General features: G+C 39.6%; 1 protein-coding gene across 1 annotated transcript in view; it reads right to left on the reverse strand.

Moving 5' to 3' along the window:
* SLC35F4 (solute carrier family 35 member F4) overlaps nucleotides 1–22,710 on the reverse strand; it is a 280,814-nt gene that overhangs the window by 18,421 nt on the left and 239,683 nt on the right. The window contains exons 2-4 of the mRNA XM_043472180.1: nucleotides 10,936–11,121; nucleotides 5,742–6,039; nucleotides 595–814 (exon numbers count right to left, since the gene is read on the reverse strand). Of these exons, the coding sequence (XP_043328115.1) occupies nucleotides 595–814; nucleotides 5,742–6,039; nucleotides 10,936–11,121 (704 nt within the window). The remainder of the gene's footprint in view (nucleotides 1–594; nucleotides 815–5,741; nucleotides 6,040–10,935; nucleotides 11,122–22,710) is intronic.

Genomic DNA, 22,710 nt, shown 5'->3' on the forward strand with positions numbered 1-22,710 from the left:
AAAGGGATAAATTCAGAACTGAAGTGGTTGGTGGAAGTTTAATGCTATCCAATTGAGGATATATACCCCAAAGTACAAGTTGTTGGTTTTAGTTCCATTTCTAGATTAGTCATACTAGATATATAGCCACTCTTAACAGCATAGTGCCATTACTGGTGACTTTAATTACTGTTTGGTGATCTTACTACTTATACCAATATTAATTAAATTCATGGGAGGGGGTGCAAAAAACATGAGTTGTCCAAACATGTTGACTGGAAAAAAAAAACAAAACCATAATCTTTACTGTGGCTAATTTTCTCAGACCCTTCTTTCCCAAGCACAGAAGGAGTTGATCAGACCATTAATTCTAAAAAAAAGAACTTATTTTCCCTGAGTGCCTCCTGTTGACATCAGCTGACTGCCCAATGGAAACAATCTTTTATCCTCTCATGACATTGTAACTGCCTGGGTGTTCTAGCACATCTTCAAATTTCAATCTGTACTCAGAACCAAATAAGTTTTGCAGAAACTCCACAAAACGAAGCAGCTCTCCCAATGCCAAGGATTTATGATTAAATGCAGCCTCACGCATTGAATCAAGTGTGCTATTACCCTCACTCCCATGAACCTGTCTTTCAGCACGATCCACGACAGCAAGAAGACAAAGGCTTTGTTACAACAGAACAGAGCAGAGACGTCCGTGGCCGTCAGCTTCTTTAAAGCCAGTAAATACAGGTAATTAGTCAAAGTCCATAGAATAGAAAAGGGAGCAGTTCTTTTAAGAAAGAGCTTCAGGGTCAGACCATCTTCACCAAAAATTCGACTGCATTCCCTAAGGAAGAAAGAGAGGTTAATAGGTATTGATGTTAACACATCTTATGTGGACTAGCTCTTGAAAGCCATAAATTTTTAGGCAAGAGCACAAACCCTCAAGACCCATTATTCATGTGTGGAACCTACTGAACCCAGGGCTGCCACCTTCAGGCCATGAGTGCAAAGGGTTCCATGGAGGAGTTCCCATCTCCCCAGACACAGGCCTTTCCATTGTGCGAGATTCTGGGGGTAGCCATTCTGCTGTTGCTGAATATTCTTAGAGAAACCTGGAGAAATCCAGAGATGATTGGTTGCTGGAATTACTAGCTATTGGAAGAGACAGAAGATGCTTTCCCAATGGACAAATGCAACAGTGTCAAGACAGTCGCTACAGATTGAATAGGCTACAGACAATGTGCAACCTCACATAGCAAGTAAAGGCAGGTGCAGCTTGGTATTTTATTATTCCTAAAATGTTATGCCTCTTTCTAACATATCTGCCCACTGAACTAATTTCTTTTATGCCTTCCCTGGTAGCTCAGCTGGTGAAGAATACACCTGCAATGCAGGAGACCCCTGTTCAATCCCTGGGTTGGGAAGATCCCCTAGAGAAGGGGTAGGCTACCCACTCCAGTGTTCTTGGGCTTCCCTGGTGGCTCAGATGGTAAAGAATCCGCCTGCAATGCGGGAGATCTGGGTTCGATTGCTGGGTTGGGAAAATCCCCTGGAGAAGGGCATGGCAACCCACTCCAGTATTCTTGCCTGGAGAATCCCCATGAACCAGGGGGGCTTGGCGGGCTACAGTCCTTGGGGTTGCAAGGAGTCAGACACGATCCGAGCCACTAAGCACAGCATAGCATTTTTAAGGCAGAAAAAATGAAGGGAGTTTCTGTGATAACCCCCAAATCATAAAATAAATAAAATCCAAGTTCCATTTATATACAGACTTTGACCATTCTGGAGGAGTTGTCTGAATACACTGCTTAAAAATAGTCATTTTGGTTAAATCTTTGATTTGCATGGTTTCTGACTAAATTGATTATTTAGTCCAGAGGGTGGTTTTAATCAAAATGTTGAAGCTAGCAATACATACAGGTGATATTTAAAGTGATAGAGTAACAATGCCTTTTTGATTATGGACTGAAAACAGGCTGGGAAAATTCTGCTTCATTTTTTTTTTTTTTCAGTTGTTCATGAACATTCAAGCTTTCATTAGGCAACTATCTTGTGTCAGGCATTGTTTTTTTCAAGCGTAGTATAAATATCCCGTTTAAAGCAAGAAGTTATTCACAGTTGCACATTTATGTTTATAAATCTATTTATAGGACTCTAGATAGCTCTAGTTTCTGGTTTCTCTTCTAGCTCTTTCTGAAGAGAGATAATTGTGTCTCAAAGTATTACTTTGCCTCAAAGCAATCTCCAGCCAATGTTTGCCTCCCCTGTATGAAGCGATTCAGCCCACAGGAGGACTGCATGTGAGGAGGGCATGACCAAGTGATGAGGCTTCAGGCTCACGGGGATGAGCTTCAGTATCAAGTCTCGTAGTAAATGCTGCTTCCAAACAGCTGAGAACACGGAATTGTAGGCCAGTGACTCTGGGAAGGTTAAAAATCCATTTTGAACACACAGACATGCATGCCATGGTTTTACTTTCATGTGGGAGACAACCAAAATGGAAAGGTTTCATAAAATGAAAATGGGATTTCCCAAAGCTAAATTTTAACTTGAAGGAGACAAAACTTCAGTGAAGGGACTAAATAAGCCAGAGGCAAAACCTTTTGCAAAGTAAACAGAAATTACACATGCTCACACACACAGGAAAATGGATGGAGTCTCTGCTTTGTTTGGCTTTATTGAGGTGTAATTGATTTACAATATTATAAAATGGAATGGCCTATTGAGATACTCAGAATCAGAGGCACACACAGAGCAAGCAACAGTGCTTATGGAGCATCTAGGCACATGCTTTGTATTCTGTCCTTACAGAGAGATCTGGTCCTTGAGGAAATCTCCCAGGGAGAGCTGGAGTGGGGAGTCATGGGTTTATTTATCCTGACATCTATAACTTCTGAATGTCCTTTAAAATACATATTTATTAAGAACCACAACAAATCTATTTATGATTAAAGCCTTTCTTTTCCTATAACCAGCCCTAGCCAGTGATGGTTCTTCTTACCAAGGGTTCCACCATCATGCTGGGTAGAGTGCGCTGAAAGACTTTGGATTCAGGAAAGGAAACACCCTGCCCCCATGGGAAAGCCAGTAGAGGCAGGTGGCCTGGGGAGAGTGCCCCCAGCATAGCACTGCTGCCCAGCAGAGGCTCTTGGCCTGGCTTATCCTGTCCCCCAGGAACTGGCTTCCCCCTTGTTACCCTTTCTTCTCCTTTCCTCTCAGTGCCAACCTTCTCCCCACTTGTCACTGCTATTACAAGAATTAAAATTGGTCTCCATTCAAACACCAGTTCACCTGGGTAAAACCTCTAGCTGTTTAAGCATTAAGTGCTAGAAAATGTGAAAATTTCTTTTAAAAAGATGGATTTCTGTGAAGAAACAGATAACAAGAGCATGTCTCTCCCTGGGATGATGAGTTCAGAATTTCTAGACAAGAAGCATTGACAGGAGGCAAAATTTGGAAAGAAGCTTAGAAGTTGGGGGTACTAACAATGTAATCATGCTCATCACTGTTCCAGCAGCTACTAGTTAATGGAACACTTTCTGTATGTTGGATGGCATCTTAAGCACATTTCATAGCTTTCTGACATATGGCAAGTGTGTCTTTGGCTCTAGTTTCATGCTTTCTAGAGATTTTTTTCCTTAAGAAATGACCCTTTGATATTCTTTTGATATACCATCAAAACTACAATATATAATTTTTTTCTTAAATTTCAAATTCACCTGAGGCAATTGAATTCTCTTAACTGTATATAAATGGCATAATTGAAATACCAAAAACTACTTCCAAATGCACAATCCTTACCATCTAAGTTTGATACTTTGTTGAAAATTCTTTTGATGTTAGTGATAGGGAAAAAAACTCGAAATGCTTTCATACCATTCAAGAGAAAAGGAGAAAATAGAGGGTGTGATGCTATGGGATGCATCCTGCTTCCAGTCTTAGACACTAACTATTCTCCCCTTGTTCTGCCGTGAGAAATTCATGGGGTGACTTCTTGGCAGATGGTGGTAATGAATCTACAGGGAATAAAGATCAAGGATCTCAGAATTTTCTGGCAGTGTTTACCTTTCATATGGAGGGGGCCACTGGAGAATATTCCCTTCAAAGACAATGTTTTCTGCTTGAAAATAAAAGCTCTTTGATTCAGTTTCACAAATGGTCAACTTCATGCTAGGACTAACAGGTGGAGGTGTCCTGTCAAGTCACAGATTTCACTACATTCAGAGTTAGTTCAGTGTGAGAGAAACTCATTCTCCAAACAACACTTCTGTCAGCAGGAGACTCTTGTAAATGTGTTCTCTTAAGTAAAACTGACCTGGCTTGCTTTGAGGTATTCTGAGGCATTACTTCCCATATTAACCTTCTGCTGTTTTTAATCAGCATATGTGTCTAAACCATAGGAACCTTTGAGTAGAACACATACACTATAGGTAAATGGAGGTATCTGAAATCAGGGAAAACTTTATTCTGATAATTATGTCCCCTGAAATCATGTATTAAGTATTATTATCTAAAAAGACCTTATGCCCCAGGATCATGTCTGTTTTGATGGGAAGAAATTAGTCTTAGCAATCCTTAACAGGTATAAGGATTTTTTCTTTCCTCCAAACCAGAAAACACTTCTTTTTGAGCTGGTTTTTGTTGCTTTAATGATAGCAGAATGTTCATGGACACACAGAGAAAGTCAGCTCACAGTGCGACTTCAATATTCCCGAGCAATTCCAAGCTGGTGATGGAAATTGGAAGTTGAAGATAAAGCCTTCAGAGTGCCTTAAATTTTTAAGGACAGTCTTACCATGCACCAATGATCATCCTTTTATCATAAAGTAAAAGGGCAAGAGAGAAAGGTTATTTGGGCTCCTGCAAGACAAATTTATTGCCATTCTGCTGAGGAGGAATAAGCAAAAAGCTGTCACTCTCGCACTGCCATCTGCTGAGGTCAAGACCACTGTTCTCTCTTGGTGAGCAGAGTGACTGTCCTGGAAGTTGTTCCTTGATTCTGGTTTTTCTTTTCAAGAAGCTCTGTCAGCAAAGGACCTTTAACCCAGACCTGCTCTGCCTCTCCTCAGGGCTGCGCAGGGCTGGATGACACGGCTGTGCCAGCTTTCCCACCTCTCCACGAGGGAGCTGCAGAAGCCAGGTCGAACTCAGAGCAACCAATAGGACCACGGCACTCAAGTTCATGGCCAGCAAACCAACAGACAAGGCGCTCTGGTCCTAGCCAGCAAAGAACAGCTTCTTTTAAGCCATCCCAAGGCCAGACAAAGTCATTTTATCTGCTATAACACTGCTGTGTCCAGAATACTGAGCAAGTGTTTTTGTAAGAATCTTTATAATACAGTTCCCCGCCCCCCTGCCTGGGCTCAAGACCCTGGCTTGTCCTTTGAAAAAAGAGAGATTGAGCTGGATTAAAATCTGGGTTCCATTATTTATAAATGTGTGACCTTGGACAAGTCACTGAATCTCTCCAACCCTGTTATTCTTGTGTTAAAATAGGGATAATTAACACCACCTTAAAAGGTGGCTGTTACCACCAATGAAAATTAGATAAGATCTGCAAAAGCACTAGCACAGTGCTTGGCATGTTGTAGACAATAGTTCTAGAGGGAGCAGGGAGCTAATTCTGTTTCTTCATGTTCATATGTTCATTACTGACTTTAGATCCTGCCTCTCCACACTCCTCAACTCATCTTTCAAAGAGATGAAATCATGCATATTTGCATGAAATTATTTCAAGCCATCTCCTATTGGCCATTTAACATGAAACCTACCTGAATTTTTTCATTGGAGATTGTTTTTCTTGAGCAGTGGCCAGATGACCAGAATAATAGACTGGGAAAAACATAATGTTCCAGTTTGTTGAAAACCAAGTCATGAAAAATGGACAGTAGAAGTTCTTATAAGTAATTTTTACAATCTGTGTGGTTCCAACCCAAGATGATGACACTGACAAGATGATCAAAAGTCCCCAGACAGCCTTCAGAACCATGGACATGCAGGATAGGCAGCGAGCCTTGATTCTGTTTTCTTGGCTGCTGTTCTCAGGATGAGTCTGTGCTCCATCATCCCCTGCAAACAGGAAAGGAATACAAATGTGTGGAAATCAAGTTATAAAACAGAAATGAAAGAGACAGACAGTAGAATCACCAGTGTTTTGTTTTCCCTACTATGATTTGAAGAGACAAATAACACTGGCTCATTTTCTGTCTGGAATCTCTGCTCTGTAAGGTATACTGTGTATCTGGGACCCTTATCCAGGCCATGATGATACTGATGAACTTGGTGGATGCTCTTTGTTCTCAGGGGAACCCTACCCACCTCCTTGTGAGAGCATTTCAGCTTCAAAGGCTTTGGCCTTGGCCACATGCTCTGCTTTGTCTAATCAAACATGGACAGATGGTGTGTTCACTATCTGCGGTATGGTGTGCCACCTCTCAGTAGAAGCTTTAAGAGGCTTCACATGGCCCCTCTACCTCTCTAGCTCTTCCTTTCTGCCACTAGAATGGAAAATCTCAAATAGAAGCTGTTCCTTTGGTCTATGTGGGAGAATGAGCAGGACCTAGTCAGAACCTTGTATTCACCAACATAAAAAGTGAATGAGAAATAAGTATTTATTGTTATTTCCCACTGAGTTTTTTTTTTTAACTGCAGCAAAGATTACTAATAAATTGAAAAGGATGTGCCCCCAAACAGAGCAAGTCTGGACTGCACAAAATCACCTCCTACCTCAGAACAAATTACTGTTTAATATATTTCTGGGAGCACAGTGAGTTCTGCTTTATATTTTTACATTTACTAAGAAAATTTAGTAGCATTTTTTTTTCACATTGAAATAGCCGAAGTTCTCCAAAAGTGACAATCATAAAGGCCTTCTCCCTAAGACCGAAAACAAGTTCAACACAATGAATTTATATACCTATCAGGACATTAAATGAGAGCAGTGGTCATCCTGAGTTCCCAGATGGTAGAATCCGGGGAAAGGTAGACAGAATTGTCTGCAAGACTCCATGGTGTTTCCAGGGACCTCCTCTAAGCATAAGATTTATCCTGGGCTTATGCAAGTGGTACAGCCCACAGACTGCAAGTGATAGTGGATGGCTTTCTTACAGTCCTCTTCAGAACCTGCCGGCTCTCTGCTGAATGTTTCCACTGCTTAATGGCCCAGGTGTGACTGCCCCGCTGTGGCAAAGGCTTTCGTCCAGCCATTTATTTGGGGAAAGCAGATAGCAAGCCTTGAAAGTGAATTTTTCACTGGAGAGTATAAACCAAGCAGGATAAACAGGCAATTATTACATGACTTCCAAGTCTTATAAACAGAATTCTCAGAGCCTAGTCTCCGGAAGATGAAAACTGGTATTCTTTTATTTATTTATTCAACAAAGTCCTGTGGAGACTACCAGGAGCTAGTTAAATAGGTCCCAGGGGTTCAAAAATGAAAGACTTGAGCTCATAGTCTAGAGGAAGGTCAGGAAACACATCTCAAACAGTGTGAGAAGGGCCGAGTATGGCAGATACAAGGCCACGTGGAGGCAGACAAGCAGCACTTGTTAAGAGGTGAGGTGTGTAGTGACCAGGAGAAACTTCGGTGATGCAGTAACACTGAGATGAGACTGAAAGTATGCTAACCAGCATGCTTGGCTGTGTATAAACTACACCTGATAACAGTCTTCAAATTCGCTATGTCCATGTGGCTTATACAGAGAGTAGAGGGGAAAAAACGAAAATGAGTAACAGGGCAGAACAAGAGCTCTTGTGTTGGAAGGCTGGGAAGGGAACACAAGCCTACCCAATTAAGTGGGTATTACCATTCCCACTTTACAGAAGCAAAATCTGTAAGCTGTATTAAGACTTGTATTAAAAGTTGTTCAAGGTTGAGCCCAAGTCAGTATGACTCCAGGGTCTAAACTTTTTATTCTGAATATTCATTCTGTCTAGGTTTCAGGCTTGAGCTCCCCATTTAAGCACTGGAAGCTTCAGAAATGGTTTGGAGAAAAGTTTCCTGGCAGGAATGGCAGCCTTGCATGAGGTTTAATAGAAGAGAAAGGTATACTACACTTCAGGTCACACTATTCTAAGGGACTAGCTCATAAAGGAGGAATGATTCTACAAAGATTATTTGTATCCCTTTGACATCTGCCTTTACTGTCACCTTTGAAGATGACATCTGTACCACTGTCAGAGCATATAAAGTACTTTTGATGACACCAGTAGTCACCTAAATCCTCCCACAGTATTGGCTCATTCTTCTGCAAACTAGATTGAATTGTTGACAGTTCTTTAATTTTACTATCTGTAGATACCACAGAAAGATAGACTCCCCTGGGTTCTTTTATTTTTCTGATCACTTAAATGTGATTTTCTATAGTCCTGCTTAGATTTATTGTTTTGTATACATCATTAAAATTGATTTACCAGTAATTCCATCCTTCTCTAGAGAACCTTGATTGGAGTCACAGAGATTGATGGCAGAGGCCACTGGAATTTGGAAGCATAAGTGCAAGTCCTAGCCCTGCCACCAGAAGGCCTTGACTATATATTTAATTCTGGTCTTAGCGTCTCTGTCAAACACCAATAATACTTAGCTCATGGGATTCATTTTGAGCTTAAGTACCATAACATTCATGAGAGCATGGTGAGCTGCTCTTTAGATTCTTCTTGTTTCTTTTTCTTTTTGGTGTCTAGGAATATCCCCAAGTGTCTTCCAAATCGTTGCAGGAAGAGTAAATTATGCCACATGTGGTCTTCAATGATACAGTCTTTGAGATTTGTAATTCATATATGATAGATAGGGCAGATTTATTAACCATATTTAATTAACTGCAACATTCTGTTCTGCAGATAACTGAGATAATAAGAATATTACTGCAACTAATTAAAGCCAGTTAAAACTTTCTGAAGATTTACAATGTCATTTTCTTCACTTTTTACAAAAGAGTTTTGGCCTTGGGGTCCATAGTTGCTGAGATTCCGTTTTAAAATAGTCATTTTTGGGGAAAAAATCTTTTCTCATAAAAACCTCTAATCAAATAAGTAGGTCCCTAGACCTACTTTCACATCTCCTCTATACCTTCATTTACCTGGGTCCCCTGAATTATTTCTCTTCTGCTAATTTTTTAAGGCTAGTGTTCTCAAAGTTATGAGATTTTTGTTTTTCGGTTTTTTCCCACTGCCCACTTGTTTCGGATAGAGTTATTTTGTTGTTTTTGCTGGTGTCACTATTGGCTTTAAGGATGCAAGAGATTTTACTATATTGCTGGCCAAGCTGAAGGAATAAATGGAGAAAGGGAGATTGAACATGTAGGTGGAAGAGATGGAGAGGAGGTAATCATGGATGTAGGAGGAGTCAGCATCAGAATGGTTGCAAACACAGAAGTCAAAAGTGGTCCCTGCAATGATGACAGTGAAAGTCTCTCAGTCAAGTCTGATTTTTTGCGACCCCGTGGACTAGCCTGACGGCTCCCTCTGTCCATGGAATTCTCCAGGCAACGATACTGGAGTGGATAGCCGTTCCCTTCTCCAGGGGATCTTCCCAACCCAGGGATTGAACCCAGGTTTCCTGTATTGCAGGTGGATTCTTTACCATCTGAGCCACCAGGGAAGCCCCTGCAATGATGATAATTAGCAAATTAGCAAGCAAGAGAACAGAGACACTTTGAGGCAGGGAAGAAAGCATCTGTTAGCACACAACTGTTTCAGTCTTTTTAGGAAGGTAAAAGTGTGGTCATATGATGAGAGGAAGTGAATATGGACTCGAAGCTTGAGATTATCTCTGGGGAAGGCAGTGTGATGTCCATCACCAAAATGTAACAGTATTGGGCAGCAGCCTAGTGGACCCAGCTGCATTTATTTTTTTCATGTGACTTGTTTTATTGCGATATTTGTTTTACCGCAAGAGTCTAAAAACAAACGCACAATATCTCTGAGGTCTGTCTGTATACTGTACTTAACTATCTTTGCTTCTTTCCCACCCATTCTTCCTCAACTGCTACATTTTGGCTTTTGCCCCATGACTCTGTTGAAATTTTTCTTGCTAGATAATAATAAATAATCTCCTGTTTTTGAAGTTCAGTGGATACTTTTTCACTACTTACTTTAGATGAAATAACAACCTCGTATTTCAGTAACCTCTCCTTTTCAGTTTATTTTGCTGAGTCCTGTTCCTCATCCTCTTCTGATCACTTTAGAGTTTTCCAGAGTTCTGTCTCTTTAGCTCTCTCTTCTGTCCTCCTCCTTCATCCTTTAAGGATTTTATGCATACTCCTGCATTGCAGGCAGATTCTTTACCATCTGAACCACTAGGGAAGTCCCATGCATGTTCCAGCTACATTTTAAAATGATACATTCGCTGGGAAACCCATGGATATAGTTAAGAGATTTATCTAGTGATTCCAGTAACCCAAATATTCCAGGGGTTGGTCAGGCAGATGTGAGGAAAGGTTAAAGGTCTTGATTTAATAGTAAATGATGATTAGGGAGGCAACTGAATTGTCATGAAGGAGGTATAAAATTGGGAAAACTAGAAGGGCTCCAAGGACTGGCAGCCCTAATAAAGATAAGAGCAGAGTCTGTGATTTTACTGGTGCTTTTATTCTTCTCAGAATGGGTACAGCTTGCTATTACTAAATCCCAGGACTGAGATAAAAGGTGCTGGATTTTGCCATCTTGAAGATAAGAAAAATAGTTTCCTTATAAACTGCATCAGAAGTCGTTATTTAACCATGTGTTAAGCCCTCCAACTGTAGGTTTTGGTATTATTTCTCTGCTACACTGTCCACTGTCCATCATTAATGGATTATACCTATACATTTCTCTTCTTCCTTCTCCTTCCACTTGATAAACTCTGCTCACATGTACTCCTAAGAGTCAGTGTCACATCTCTACATTCTGTGCCAATGGTGAGATCTTTCATTGCTGGCTAGAAGCTTACCACATGTACTGTTATTTAAGAGGAGGCCACTCACATACCTGATCTGTTTTGCCTCTCAGCTCTGTGTCCACAAACTCCAGAGGATCCTCGACTCTGAAGTTCAAGAATAGGAGCAGAGGAATCTTCTGTGACAGAGAGAGGGGACAGTTGTCTGCTGATGCTACTGTGTGAACTGGGGCAGTTGGCTCCAGGTTTACATCGAGTAACTGATGATCTGGAGGTACCTGGGAAGAAAGAGATCAGTTTGAAAATTTCCTGGAGGAAAAACATATTAAATGTCATGGCAGTAAAATATATGGAACATTCATTGAGTTCATTTCTAATTTTACAAAAGGGGCTCCTAAAAAGAAAATGCTATGTTGGTAAAGTCTGTTCCCTAAGATAAAGGGTCTTTTTAGATAAATCCATTAACTAAATGAACATTAGAAAATGGGTTGATTTATCTGTTCTGAATTAGCACTGTTCTTACAGTCGAATAGTTTACCTCAGGGAAAGCAAAATGGTGTTATTTCTTCTCCCTTTTCTTCCTGAGGTCTGTTGAATTCCTAACTGGTAAAACTGCCAACTAGCTCTCCTATTAAATCTTCTATACACCTTTCCATCAGTTTGATCACTAAAATCCAACTTCGTTGTATCTCGTCTGTTCTGGCTAGGAGATTTATTCAATATGTTGAATAAAAGTAGTGAGAGTGGAATGCTTTCAACTTTTTTCACTGTTGAGAGTGATGTTAGCTGTAGGTTTGTCATATATGCCCTTTATTATGTTGAGATAAATTCACTCTATCCCCACTTTCTGGAGAGTTTTTAATGAAAAATGGAAGTTGAATTTTGTCAGAAGTGTTTTCTGCATCATATGAGTTTTATTCTTCAATTTGTTAATGTGTATCACACTGATTGCTTAGCAGATAATGAAAAGCCCTTGCATCTCTGGGATAAATTCCATTTGATCATGATATATTATCTTTTGATGTATCTTTGGATTTGGTTTGCTAATATTTTGTTGAGGACTTTTGCATATACATTTTTGCATCAGTGATATTGGCCTGAAGTTTTCTTTCTTGTGTGATATCTTAGTCTGGTTTTGGTATCAGGGTGATGGTGGCACCATAGAATGAGTTTGAAAGTGTTCCTCCTGCTGCAGGTTTTTATTTATTTTTTTTAGTAATTTAAGAAAGATAGGTATTAATTCTTCTCTAAATGTTTGGTACAATTCACCTGTGAAGGCCATTTGGTCCTGGACTTTTGTTTACTGGGAGTTTGTTTCTTTTTCTTTTCTACTGATTCAATTTCATCACTGATAATTATCTGTTTGTATTTTGTATGTCTTCCTGGTTCAGACTTGGAAAATAGTACATAATTAGGAATTTCTTCTAGGCTGTCAATTTTATTTGCATATAGCTGCCCTTAGGAGTCTCTTACGATCCTTTGTATTTCTGTGGTGTTGGATGTAACTTCTCCTTTTTCATTTCTGAAATTACTGATTTGGAGCTTCTCTTTTTCATGATGAGTCTGGCTAAAGTTTTATCAATTTTGTTTATCTTTTCAAAGAAACTGCTCTTAGTTTTGCTGATCTTTTCTATTTTTTCTATTTAATTTAATTTATTTCTGTTCTGATCTTTATCATTTATTTCCTTCTACTAATGGGTTTTGTTTCTTCTTTGCTTTCTAGCTCCATCTGGTCCAATGTGTCACTTCAGGCTAGTGTTTCCTTGTTAATTTTCTGTCTGAATGACATGTCCATTGATGTAAGTGGGGTGTTCAAGTCCTCTATTAGTATTACATTACTGTTGATATCTCCATTTGTGTCTGTTAATATTTGCTTTTGTGTGTTTAGGTGCTCCTATGTTGGGTGCATGTATATTTATAATTGCTGTATCTTCTTAGATTGATCCCTTGATCATTATGCAATGTCCTTTTTTTGTCTCTTGTAACAGTCTCTATTTTAACTATTTTAAGTCTATTTTATCTGATGTAAGTATTGTGACCCTGGCTTTCTTTTGATTTCCATTAGCATGGAATACCTTTTTCTATTTCTCACTTTCAGACTGTATGTGTCTTTGGATATGAAGTAAGTCTATTGCAGGTCTTGTTTTTGGATCCCTTCAGCCTTTTTTGTTTTAGTAATACTTTTAAAAATTGAAATAAAGTTCATTTAAAATGTTGTGCCAATCTGTGCTGTACAACAAACTGAGTTATACACATATATACACTTTTTAAAAATATTCTCTTCCATTATGGTTTATCCTAGGAGACTGGGTATAGTTCCCTGTGCTATACAGTAGGAACATGTTGCTTATCCATTCTAAATATAAGAGTTTGCATCTACCAATCCCAAACTCCCAGTCCATCTCTCCCTCTACCCCTCCCCCTTGGCAACCAGAGGTCTGATCTCTATGTCTGTGGGTCTGTTTCTGTCTTGTAGATAGGTTCATTTGTGCCAGATTTTAGATTCTGCATATAAGTGATATCATATGGTATTTGTCTTTCTCTGACTTACTTTACTTAGTATGATAATCTCTAGTCACATCTATATTAATGCAAATGGCATTATCTTGTTTTTTTTATGGCTGAAGTAGTATTCCATTGTATATATGTACCACTTCTTTATCTGTTCATCTGTTGATGGACATTTAGGTTGTCTCCATATTTTAGCTATGAACACAGGGGTGCATATATCTTTTTAAATTAGTATTCTCTGAATATATGCCCAGGAGTAGGATTTCTGGATCATCAGTTCAGTTCAGTCGCTCAGTCATGTCCGACTCTTTGCGACCCCATGAATCGCAGCATGCCAGGCCTCCCTGTCCATCACCAACTCCCGGAGTTTACTCAAACTCATGTCCATCGAGTCGGTGATGCCATCCAGCCATCTCATCCTCTGTCGTCCCCTTCTCCTCCTGCCTCTAATCCTTCCCAGCATCAGGGTCTTTTCCAATGAGTCAACTCTTCACATCAGGTGGCCAAAGTACTGGAGTTTCAGCTTCAGCATCAGTCCTTCCAATGAACACCCCAGGACTGATCTCCTTTAGGATGGACTGGTTGGATCTCCTTGCAGTCCAAGGGACTCTTAAGAGTCTTCTCCAACACCATAGTTCAAAAGCATCAATTTTTTGGCACTCAGCTTTCTTCACATTCCAACTCTAACATCCATACATGACCACTGGAAAAACCACAGCCTTGACCAGACGGACCTTTGTTGGCAAAGTAATGTCTCTGCTTTTTAATATGCTATCTAGGATGGTCATAACTTTCCTTCCAAGGAGTAAGTGTCTTTTAATTTCATGGCTGCAGTCACCATCTGCAATCATATAGTATTTCTATTTTTAGTTTTCTGAGGAACCTCCATACTGTTTTCTACAGTGGCTGCACCAGCTTACATTCCCAACAACCGTTTAGGAGGGTTCTGTTTTCTCCACACCCCCTCCAGCATTTGTTAATTTTAATGATGACTTTTTAATGATGGCCATTCTTACTGGTGTGAGGTGGTACTTCATTTTACTTTTGATTTGCATTTTTCTAATACTTAGTAATGTTGAGCATCTTTTCACCTGCCTGAGGTCCATCTGTATATCGTCTTTGGAGAAATGTCTGTTAAGGTCTTCATCCCATTTTTTGATTGGGTTGTTTGTTTTGTTGTTGCTGTTATTGAGTTGTATGAGCTGTTTGTATATTTCGAGGAGTAAGCCCTTATCTGTCACATCATGTGTGATTATTTTCTCCCTTTCTGCAGGTTGTTTTTTCTTTTTCTTTTAAATGATTTCCTTTGCTGTGAAAACACTTGTAAGTTTGATTAGGTATCATTTGTTTATTGCTGTATTTTTTTTTTTCCTATCGCCTTGGGAGGCTGACCTAAGAAAACACTGGTTCAACTTATGTCAGAGAATGTTTTGCCTATGCTCTCTCCTAGGAGTTTTGAGGTGTCATATCTTATACTTAAGTTTTTAAGCCATTTTGAGTTTATTTTTAAACTCAAAAATGTATGGTGTGAGGATGTGTTCTAACTTCATTGATTTACATGTAGATGTCCAACTTTCCCAGCACCACTTGCTGAAGAGATTGTCATTTTCCCACTTTTATATTTTTACCTCCTTTGCTGAAAAGTCATTGATCATAGGTGTGTGGATTTATTTCTGGCTTTTCTATTCTGTTCTATTGACCCATATGTATGTTTCTGTGTCAATATCACAGTTTTGATTACTGTAGCTTTGTAGTATTCTCTAAAGTCTGGGAGGGTTATGCCTCCTGCTTTGTTTTAGCTTTTTTGTTTTATTTTTTTCCTCAGGATTGCTTTGGCAATTCTGGTCTTTTATGGATCTATAAGTTTTTGGAGAATCCCATGGACAGGGGAGACTGGTGGGCTATAGTCCACAGGGTCGCAAAGAGTGAGGTATGACTTAGCAGACATCTACATAAATTTTTGGATTATTTGTTCTAGTTCTGTAAAAAATGTCATGTGTAATTTGATAAGGATTGCATTAAATCTCTAGATTGTTTTGGGTAGTATTGCCATTTTAGCCATATTAATTCTTCCAATCCAAGAGTGTGAGATATCTTTCCATTTCTTTGAATCTTCTTTAATTCCCTTTACTAATGTTTTATAGTTCTCAGGATATGTCTCTCAATTCCTCGGTTAGGTTTTTGGGGTTTTTCTTTTGGTGCAATTTTAAGAGGGACTGTTTTTTTGTTTGTTTGTTTTTTGGTTTCTTTTTTTACATTCCCTTTCTGATATTTCATTGTTAGTGTAAAGAAATGCAACTGATTTCTGAATCAGTTGTATCCTGCTATTTGCTGAATTCATTTATTAGACCTAGTAGTTTTTTTGTGGAGTCCTTTGGGTTTTATAGAGGCTTCCTGGGTGACTCAGATGGTGAAGAAAGTGCTTGCAATGTGGGAGACCTGTGTTTGATCCCTGGGTTGGGAAGATCCCCTGGAGGAGGTCATGTCAACCCACTCCAGTATTCTTGCCTAGAGAATCCCACACAGAGGTGTCTGGCAGAGTTGGACACAACTGAGTGACTGAGCACTAGGGTTTTCTATATATAGTATCAGGTCATCTGCATATAGTGACAATTTTACCTCTTCCTTACAATTTGGATACCTTTTGTTTTTCTTGTTTGACTCCTGTGGCTAGGACTTCCAATACCATGTTGAATAGATGTGGTGAGACTGGGCATCCTTTTCTTTAGTGTGAAGGCTTCCAGCTTTTCACTATTGAGTATCATGTTGGCTGTGGGTTTGTCATAAATAGCTTTTATTATGTTGATATATGTCCCCTGTATACTCACTTTGGTAGTTTTTTTTCTTTTTATCATGAATAGATGTTGAATTTTGTCAGATGCTTTTTCTGCATCTATTGAGATAATCATGTAGTTTTTTAGTTTTCTTTTGTTAGTGCGGTGTATTACACTGATTGATTTGCAAATGTTGGACCATCATTGTGGTGTATGATCTTTATTATGTGTTTTTGGATTTGGTTTGTTAATATTTTGTTGAGAATTTTTGCATCTGTATTTATCAAAGATGTTGGCCTGTAATTTTCTTTCTTGGTGGTTATTTTGTCTTGCTTTGTCTTGTTTTGGTATCAGGATGATGGTGGCTTCGTAGAATGTCTTTGGGAATGTTCCTTTCTTTTCAATCTTTCGGAAGAGTTTGAGAAGAATCGGTGTAAGTTCTTTATATATTTGGTAAAGTTTATCTATGCAGCCATCTGATCCTAGACATTTATTTGTAGGGAGTTTTTCTTTTTTTTACTACAGATTTTGTTTCACTACTAGTGGCCAGTTGCACAAATCATCTATTTCTTCTTGATTAAATTTTTTTTTTTTTTGTATTTCTGCACTATCAGTTGAAATTTTTCCTTTTTCATTTCTTATTTTGTTTATTTGGGTTCTTTCTCTTCTTCTTGGTGAACCTGGCCAGAGGTTTGTCAATTTTCTTAACCCTTTTGAATAGCCAGCTCTTGGTTTTATTGCTTTTTTTTTTTCTATTTTTAATCCCTATTTTATTTCTGTCCTCCATATCTTTATTATTATTTTTCTTCTGCTGACTTTAGATTTAGATTTCATTTGTTCTTCTCTTTCTAATTATTTTAGGTGGTAGGTTAGGTTGTTTATTTCAGATTTTTCCTGTTTTATGAGGAAGGCCTGTATTGCTATTAAATTCCCTCTAAGAACTGACTTTGCTGCATCCAGTAGATTTTGAACAGTTGTATTTTCATTGTCATGTGTCTCAAGGTATTTTTTAATTCCCATTTTGATTTTTTCATTGACTCATTGGTTTTTTAGTACATGTTGTTTAGTCCCTATGTAATCAATTTTTTCTCATTTCTTTTCACTATGTCTTTTGATTAAAGCATTTAGTCTATTTATATTTAAAATAATTATTGATATGTCATTTTGTTAATTGCTTCTGGGTTGGTTTGGTAGGTCTTTTTTTATTCCTTTTTTTTGTTCTCATCTCTTATGATTTGATGATCATCTTTGGTGTTATGTTTGGATTCCTTTTTCTTTTTTATGTATGTTTCACAGATTTTTGGTTTCAGGTTATTATGAGGTTTTTATATAGCAGTCTATACATATGAATGGTTGTTTTAAGTTGGGGATTCTTAATTTCAAATGCATTTCAACAACCCTGCATTTTCTCTTCTCCCCTTACAATTACTGTAAATATAGATGATTTTACTACTTTTTTCTTTTAACCTTCTTACTAACTTTATGAGGGGATGACTTCCTACCTTTACTGTGCATTTGCCTTTATTGATGAGCTTTCTCCTTGTATGATTTTCATGCTTCTCATTGTGTCCTTTTTTGCTCAGAGAAGTTACTTTAACATTCCTTGGAAAGCTTGTTTGGTGGTGCTGAACTCTCTTAGCTTTTGCTTGTCTGTGATGCTTTTGATCTCCCATCAAATCTGAACAAGAGCCTTTCTGGGTAGAATATTCTTGGTTGTAGGTTTTTCCCTTTCATTACTTTAAATATATTGTGTCACTCCATTCTGGCTTAGAGTTTCTGCAGAAAAGTCAGCTGATAGTGTTGCTTTTTTCTTGAAACTTTTGATATTCTCTATCTTCAATTTTTGCCATTTTAATTACAATGTTTTGATGTGTTCCTCTTTGGGTTAATCCTGTATGGGACTCTGTGTACTTCCTGGATTTGGATGTCTGTTTCTTTTCCCAGGTTAGGGAGGTTTTCAGCTATTATCTCTTCAATTAAGCTCTCAGTCCTCCCCCTTCTCCTTGTGGGACCCATATAATGTGAATATTAGTACATTTGATGTTGTCCAGAGGGAATTATCCTCATTTCTTGTTATTCATTTTTCCATTCAGCATCAGTGATTCCCACTACTCTATCTTCCAGCTCATGTTATTCTGTTCCTCTGAACCATTTAGTCTGATGTTGATCCCTTCTAGTGTATTATTTCATTTCAGTTACTATAGTCTTCATCTCTTTATTATTTTTATCTTCTAACTCTTCATTAAAAACTTCCCACTTCTCATTCTATGCATCCATTATTCTCCCAATTTCTTTGATTCTGTTTATGATCACTACTTTCAACTCTTTCTCAGGTAGCACGTGGTTCTTCTGGAGTTTTATCTTGTTCCTTCATTTGGCATATGTTCTCCTATCACCTCATTTTACCTAACTTGCTATTTTTATGTATCTGGTAAGTTGGTTATATTTCCTGGTGAGACATCCGATGAGTCCCAACAGTACACTCCCCTCTTGTCACCAGAGCTATACACTCCAAATGTTCTATGAGGGCTGTGTGGGTATTTCTGTTGTGGCGAGCAAACCATGTCAATGGTCTGGTAGGTTTATTTGGCTGTAGTTGGGTTGGTTGCCAGGTCCTGCCTGGTGCAGAGGCTGCCAATTGCTGGTTATGGAGTCTGATCATGAGGCAGCTGACTACAGAAACCTGGAGGCCCAAGGCTAGCATTATATTACTGATGGGCAGAGTCAGGATCCAGGAGAACCTGGGGCTGTTGTCTACTTACTGGTGGATGAAGCCAGATCCTGGGGCTAGTGCCAGCCTACTGGTGAACAGAGCCAGATCCTGGGGCCTGGTTCCAGGGCCTAGGGGTCCTAGAGCAAATGTCAGATTTCTGGTGGTTGGGGCTGGTTCCCAACACGGCTGACTATGGGGGCTGGTGTCTTGAAGCTTGTATTGGCCTACTAGTGGTTGGAGACCAGGCCCAGCCAGTTCCAGGGCAGGCCTGCTCCACAGATTGTGGTGGTATTGGTTTTTTTGTCTAGTGTCTGCCTGCTGGTGGGTAGAGTTGGATCTGAAACTAGGGCAGGCTCACTGATGGATGGGAACTGGGCCTGGTTCTCTGGCTGGAGGGCCCTGGGAGTCTTGGATCTATTGCCTGTGTACTGGTGTGTGGAGATAGGTCCTGAGTCCTCTGGTGGGCAAGGCCATGTCCAGAGGTGGCTGCGGACCCGGGGGTCTTGAGACAACCTGTCTGCTGGTACACGGGGCTGTGTCGGTGTCCAGTTAACTGCTTGGCCTGAGGCATCCCAGTACCTGTGCCTGCAGACTATTGGGCTGTAGTGGGACTTTTCTGTGGTAATAAGCTATAAGAAAAATTCCAGGATAGTATTAGCATGTTGTAGAAGGAGCTCTCCAAAATGGTTCAGGAGTCTATGTCCCCAGCGTGAATTGAAGTTATTTCCTACCTCTCCAGGAGGGGGTAGGTCTAACCCAGACTACTGCCAAATTACTGCTTCTACACTGGGTAGACTTTGTGTGAGTCCCTTACACGTGAGGTCTCTATTTCCATCAGCCCTCTGGAACTGCCAGGAGTAAGCCTGTGGCCTTCAAAGCCAAATTCTCCAGAGGGGATTGTCTTCCCACTGCTGGATCTCTGGGCTGTGGAGCCCAAAGTGGGATTCAGACCTCTCAATCCTTTGGGAGAATCTCTGCAGTTGTAATTGTTCTCCTGTTTGTGGATCACCCACCTGGGGGTATGGGATTTGACTTTATCACTACTCAGCCCCTCCTACTGTCTCATTATGATTCCTTCTTTATATTTCTCATTGTAGAAGATCTTTTCTGGTACGTTTGGGTCTTTTTCATCGACGGCTGTCTGTAAATAATTGTGATTTAGGTGTGTCTGTGAGAGAGGAGCTCAAGGTCTTTCTATATCATCTTGTGACCAACAGTTTATGTTTCTAATTGAATGTTTCAAATTCAAAGAAAAGAGGCTGTCTAAAACTCAGGAAACTCTCATTTACTATGTTCTTCAAGAGATGTGACATTTCAGATACCCCAAGAGTAATTTTTAGTTTACCTTTCAAGTATTTTTTATAATTTATGTTTGCATGAGGTGTGCCTTCTCGTGTTTTCCTAGGTGAGTATCAAGTTTCATTTTGTGATTACTCAGCAGTTATAGGTGGCAAGGAGGAAGTCCAAAAATGGGCTGAGTAGCAAGTTGAGATGGGGTTGAGATAAAAATATTGGCCATAGTTTCTAAAAAGTTTGTGAATCACGTGTAACTAGCAAGTGTTGAATTTATAAGCCAAATTAGTGATTTCTTTTGCTTCCCCATTTTCACTGTAGTCTTATGTCCTGGCTTTAGTACCTCCTGGTCCTTATGCAATATAGCTCAAACCTCACTGCCTGCTGCCAGCTGCCTCCCACTTGCTGATTCGTGGAAGAGACCTGAGAATAGTTGAGCCATTGGACACATTTATTCCATTGTCCTAAAAAGGCAAATATAAACTAAGAGCCAGGCCCAGAGGCATGTTCAGAGCTTAGTCCATAAAACAGTCATCTCCAGCCCTGGAAATGCAGATGCTGGCCCATGCTATATGGTTTTGTACCATTCAATTAATATAAAGCCAGCCCCTACAAAAATAAATATTCAGAATGTAACCTGGGATGCAATCAAGGATCACAAATCATTTATATTGTGTTTTATATGCCACAGTGAGTGCCTGGATATTGCAAAAACAGTTAACGAACAGTCTTCAGACTCTGACAGGTTTTGAGGATAAATTGCATTAGGAACAAAGGATTGGAAGTCTCCCATTAATCACACTGATGGTCCCTCTGCCCCTTGTAAAGATGTTTGCTCACCTGAGCCATAACGTTTGGCCACCTTGTGCCATTTTTTCATAATTGTCCAGGCATAAAAATATGATTTCTTCATCTGTACTGGGTAGACTCCACATGCTCCCCAAATCAATTTAACTCAACAAGTAGTTATTAGGCAGCTATTCTAAGGCAGATATTTTGTCAGGTACAGGAGTTAGACAAATGAGGACAGCGTGGAACTCCCAACATATTATTAGAGTCAGGCATGTAACCAGTTAACTGTAATGTGAACAGGACAGCAGGAAGAAAGGGAGTGAGTGGTTCATTCAGCGGGACCAGGAAAGGTTCTATGGGAGGTTACATCAAAGTTGGCTGTGAAGGATGAGCAAGACTTGGCCAGGCAGAATTTTATGCTGAGTCAGAAAATTGGATAAACAGTGCTGGAAAATGCATGCTATGAAACTTAATGGTAAGATGCTCAACTCTAAGATGCTGAATTCTGAGTACAAAAGAGCACTGAAAATTCCATTCTTCTACCCTTGCCTGTTACTTGAAAAGGAACTTTGGTCTCATTGAAATTCAGACGGAATTTAGTGGTTATGAACACAGGGTGTTTAAATCTTGGGAGACATGGTAGGAATCTGGGCCCAGCCACGTATAATTGCACAATGTTGAGCCCGAAGAAGGCCATGCAATCTCTCTGTCTCAATTTTCTTTCCTGTTCTATTCACATCTGAGGAGCATTGTATGGCTTAAATGGTCCATAGAAAATTGTCAAGAAATGCATACTATCATAATAAATAATGACCAGGTAAACAGAAATGAATATTTGTACTACTTTATCAATCACAGTGTTTGACTTCATGAAATAGAAATACAAACTGAACTGGTTTAGCAAAAATGGGGAGTTTTCTAAAGCTTAGCAATCAAAGGGTAGGATGACCAGGGATGTTCCTAATCCTTAGAAGCAGCTGGAACCAAGGCATGGTGTAGCTGAACAGAGCACCCACATCTCTTTTTTAAAAAAAAATTTATGTATTTTTAATTGGAACATAACAGCTTTACAGTGTTGTGTTGGTTTCTGCTATACAATGTTAACTGGCTATATGTATACATATAACCCCTCCCCCTTGAGCCGCCCTTCTGCTCTATCCCAGCCCTCTAGGTTTTCACAGAGGACCAAGCTGAGCTCCCTGTGCTATACAACAGGTTCCCACTAGCTATCTATTTTACACATAGTAGTGTATATATGTCAGTGCTACTCTCTCAATTTATCCCACCCTTCTCTTCTGCTCACGTCCACAGTCCCTTCTTTATATCTGCATTTCCTACTGCTGAGTGCGTTTCATTTCTCCTCATGTGGCAGCCACCTGTCTGTCTTTGCAGAAAATTTGGTTCAAGGTCCCCAAGTTTCCAATCTCACAGCTTTAGCCTCGTTGGAGAAATATAGTTGTCCACAGTCAAAAATCTTGAGGAAGAAACTTGTGTCTTTTACTGGTTCCTGGTCTAATATCAGTGGCCAGAGAACACTGCAACAGGGGCAGCTCCCAGGAAAGTGTGGGTGGCGCTGGGCAGACAGTGCCTTGGGTTTCCACTTAGAAACTTGAAAAGGACAAAGAAGAACTACAGCTGCCCAGCAGATGGAGGATAAGGTATGGGAGTCTCAGATAACAACTTGAAAAGCCAAGCTGATAGAGGTTAACTGGGTAAAGGTCTTTAGAAAGTAGGTGAGAGAGAAGCAAAGTGTCAGGCTGAGTTTCTGTGTGACTGACTACAAG

The sequence above is a fragment of the Cervus canadensis genome, chromosome 6 (assembly GCF_019320065.1).
Source record: "Cervus canadensis isolate Bull #8, Minnesota chromosome 6, ASM1932006v1, whole genome shotgun sequence".
Classification (NCBI taxonomy): domain Eukaryota; kingdom Metazoa; phylum Chordata; class Mammalia; order Artiodactyla; family Cervidae; genus Cervus; species Cervus canadensis.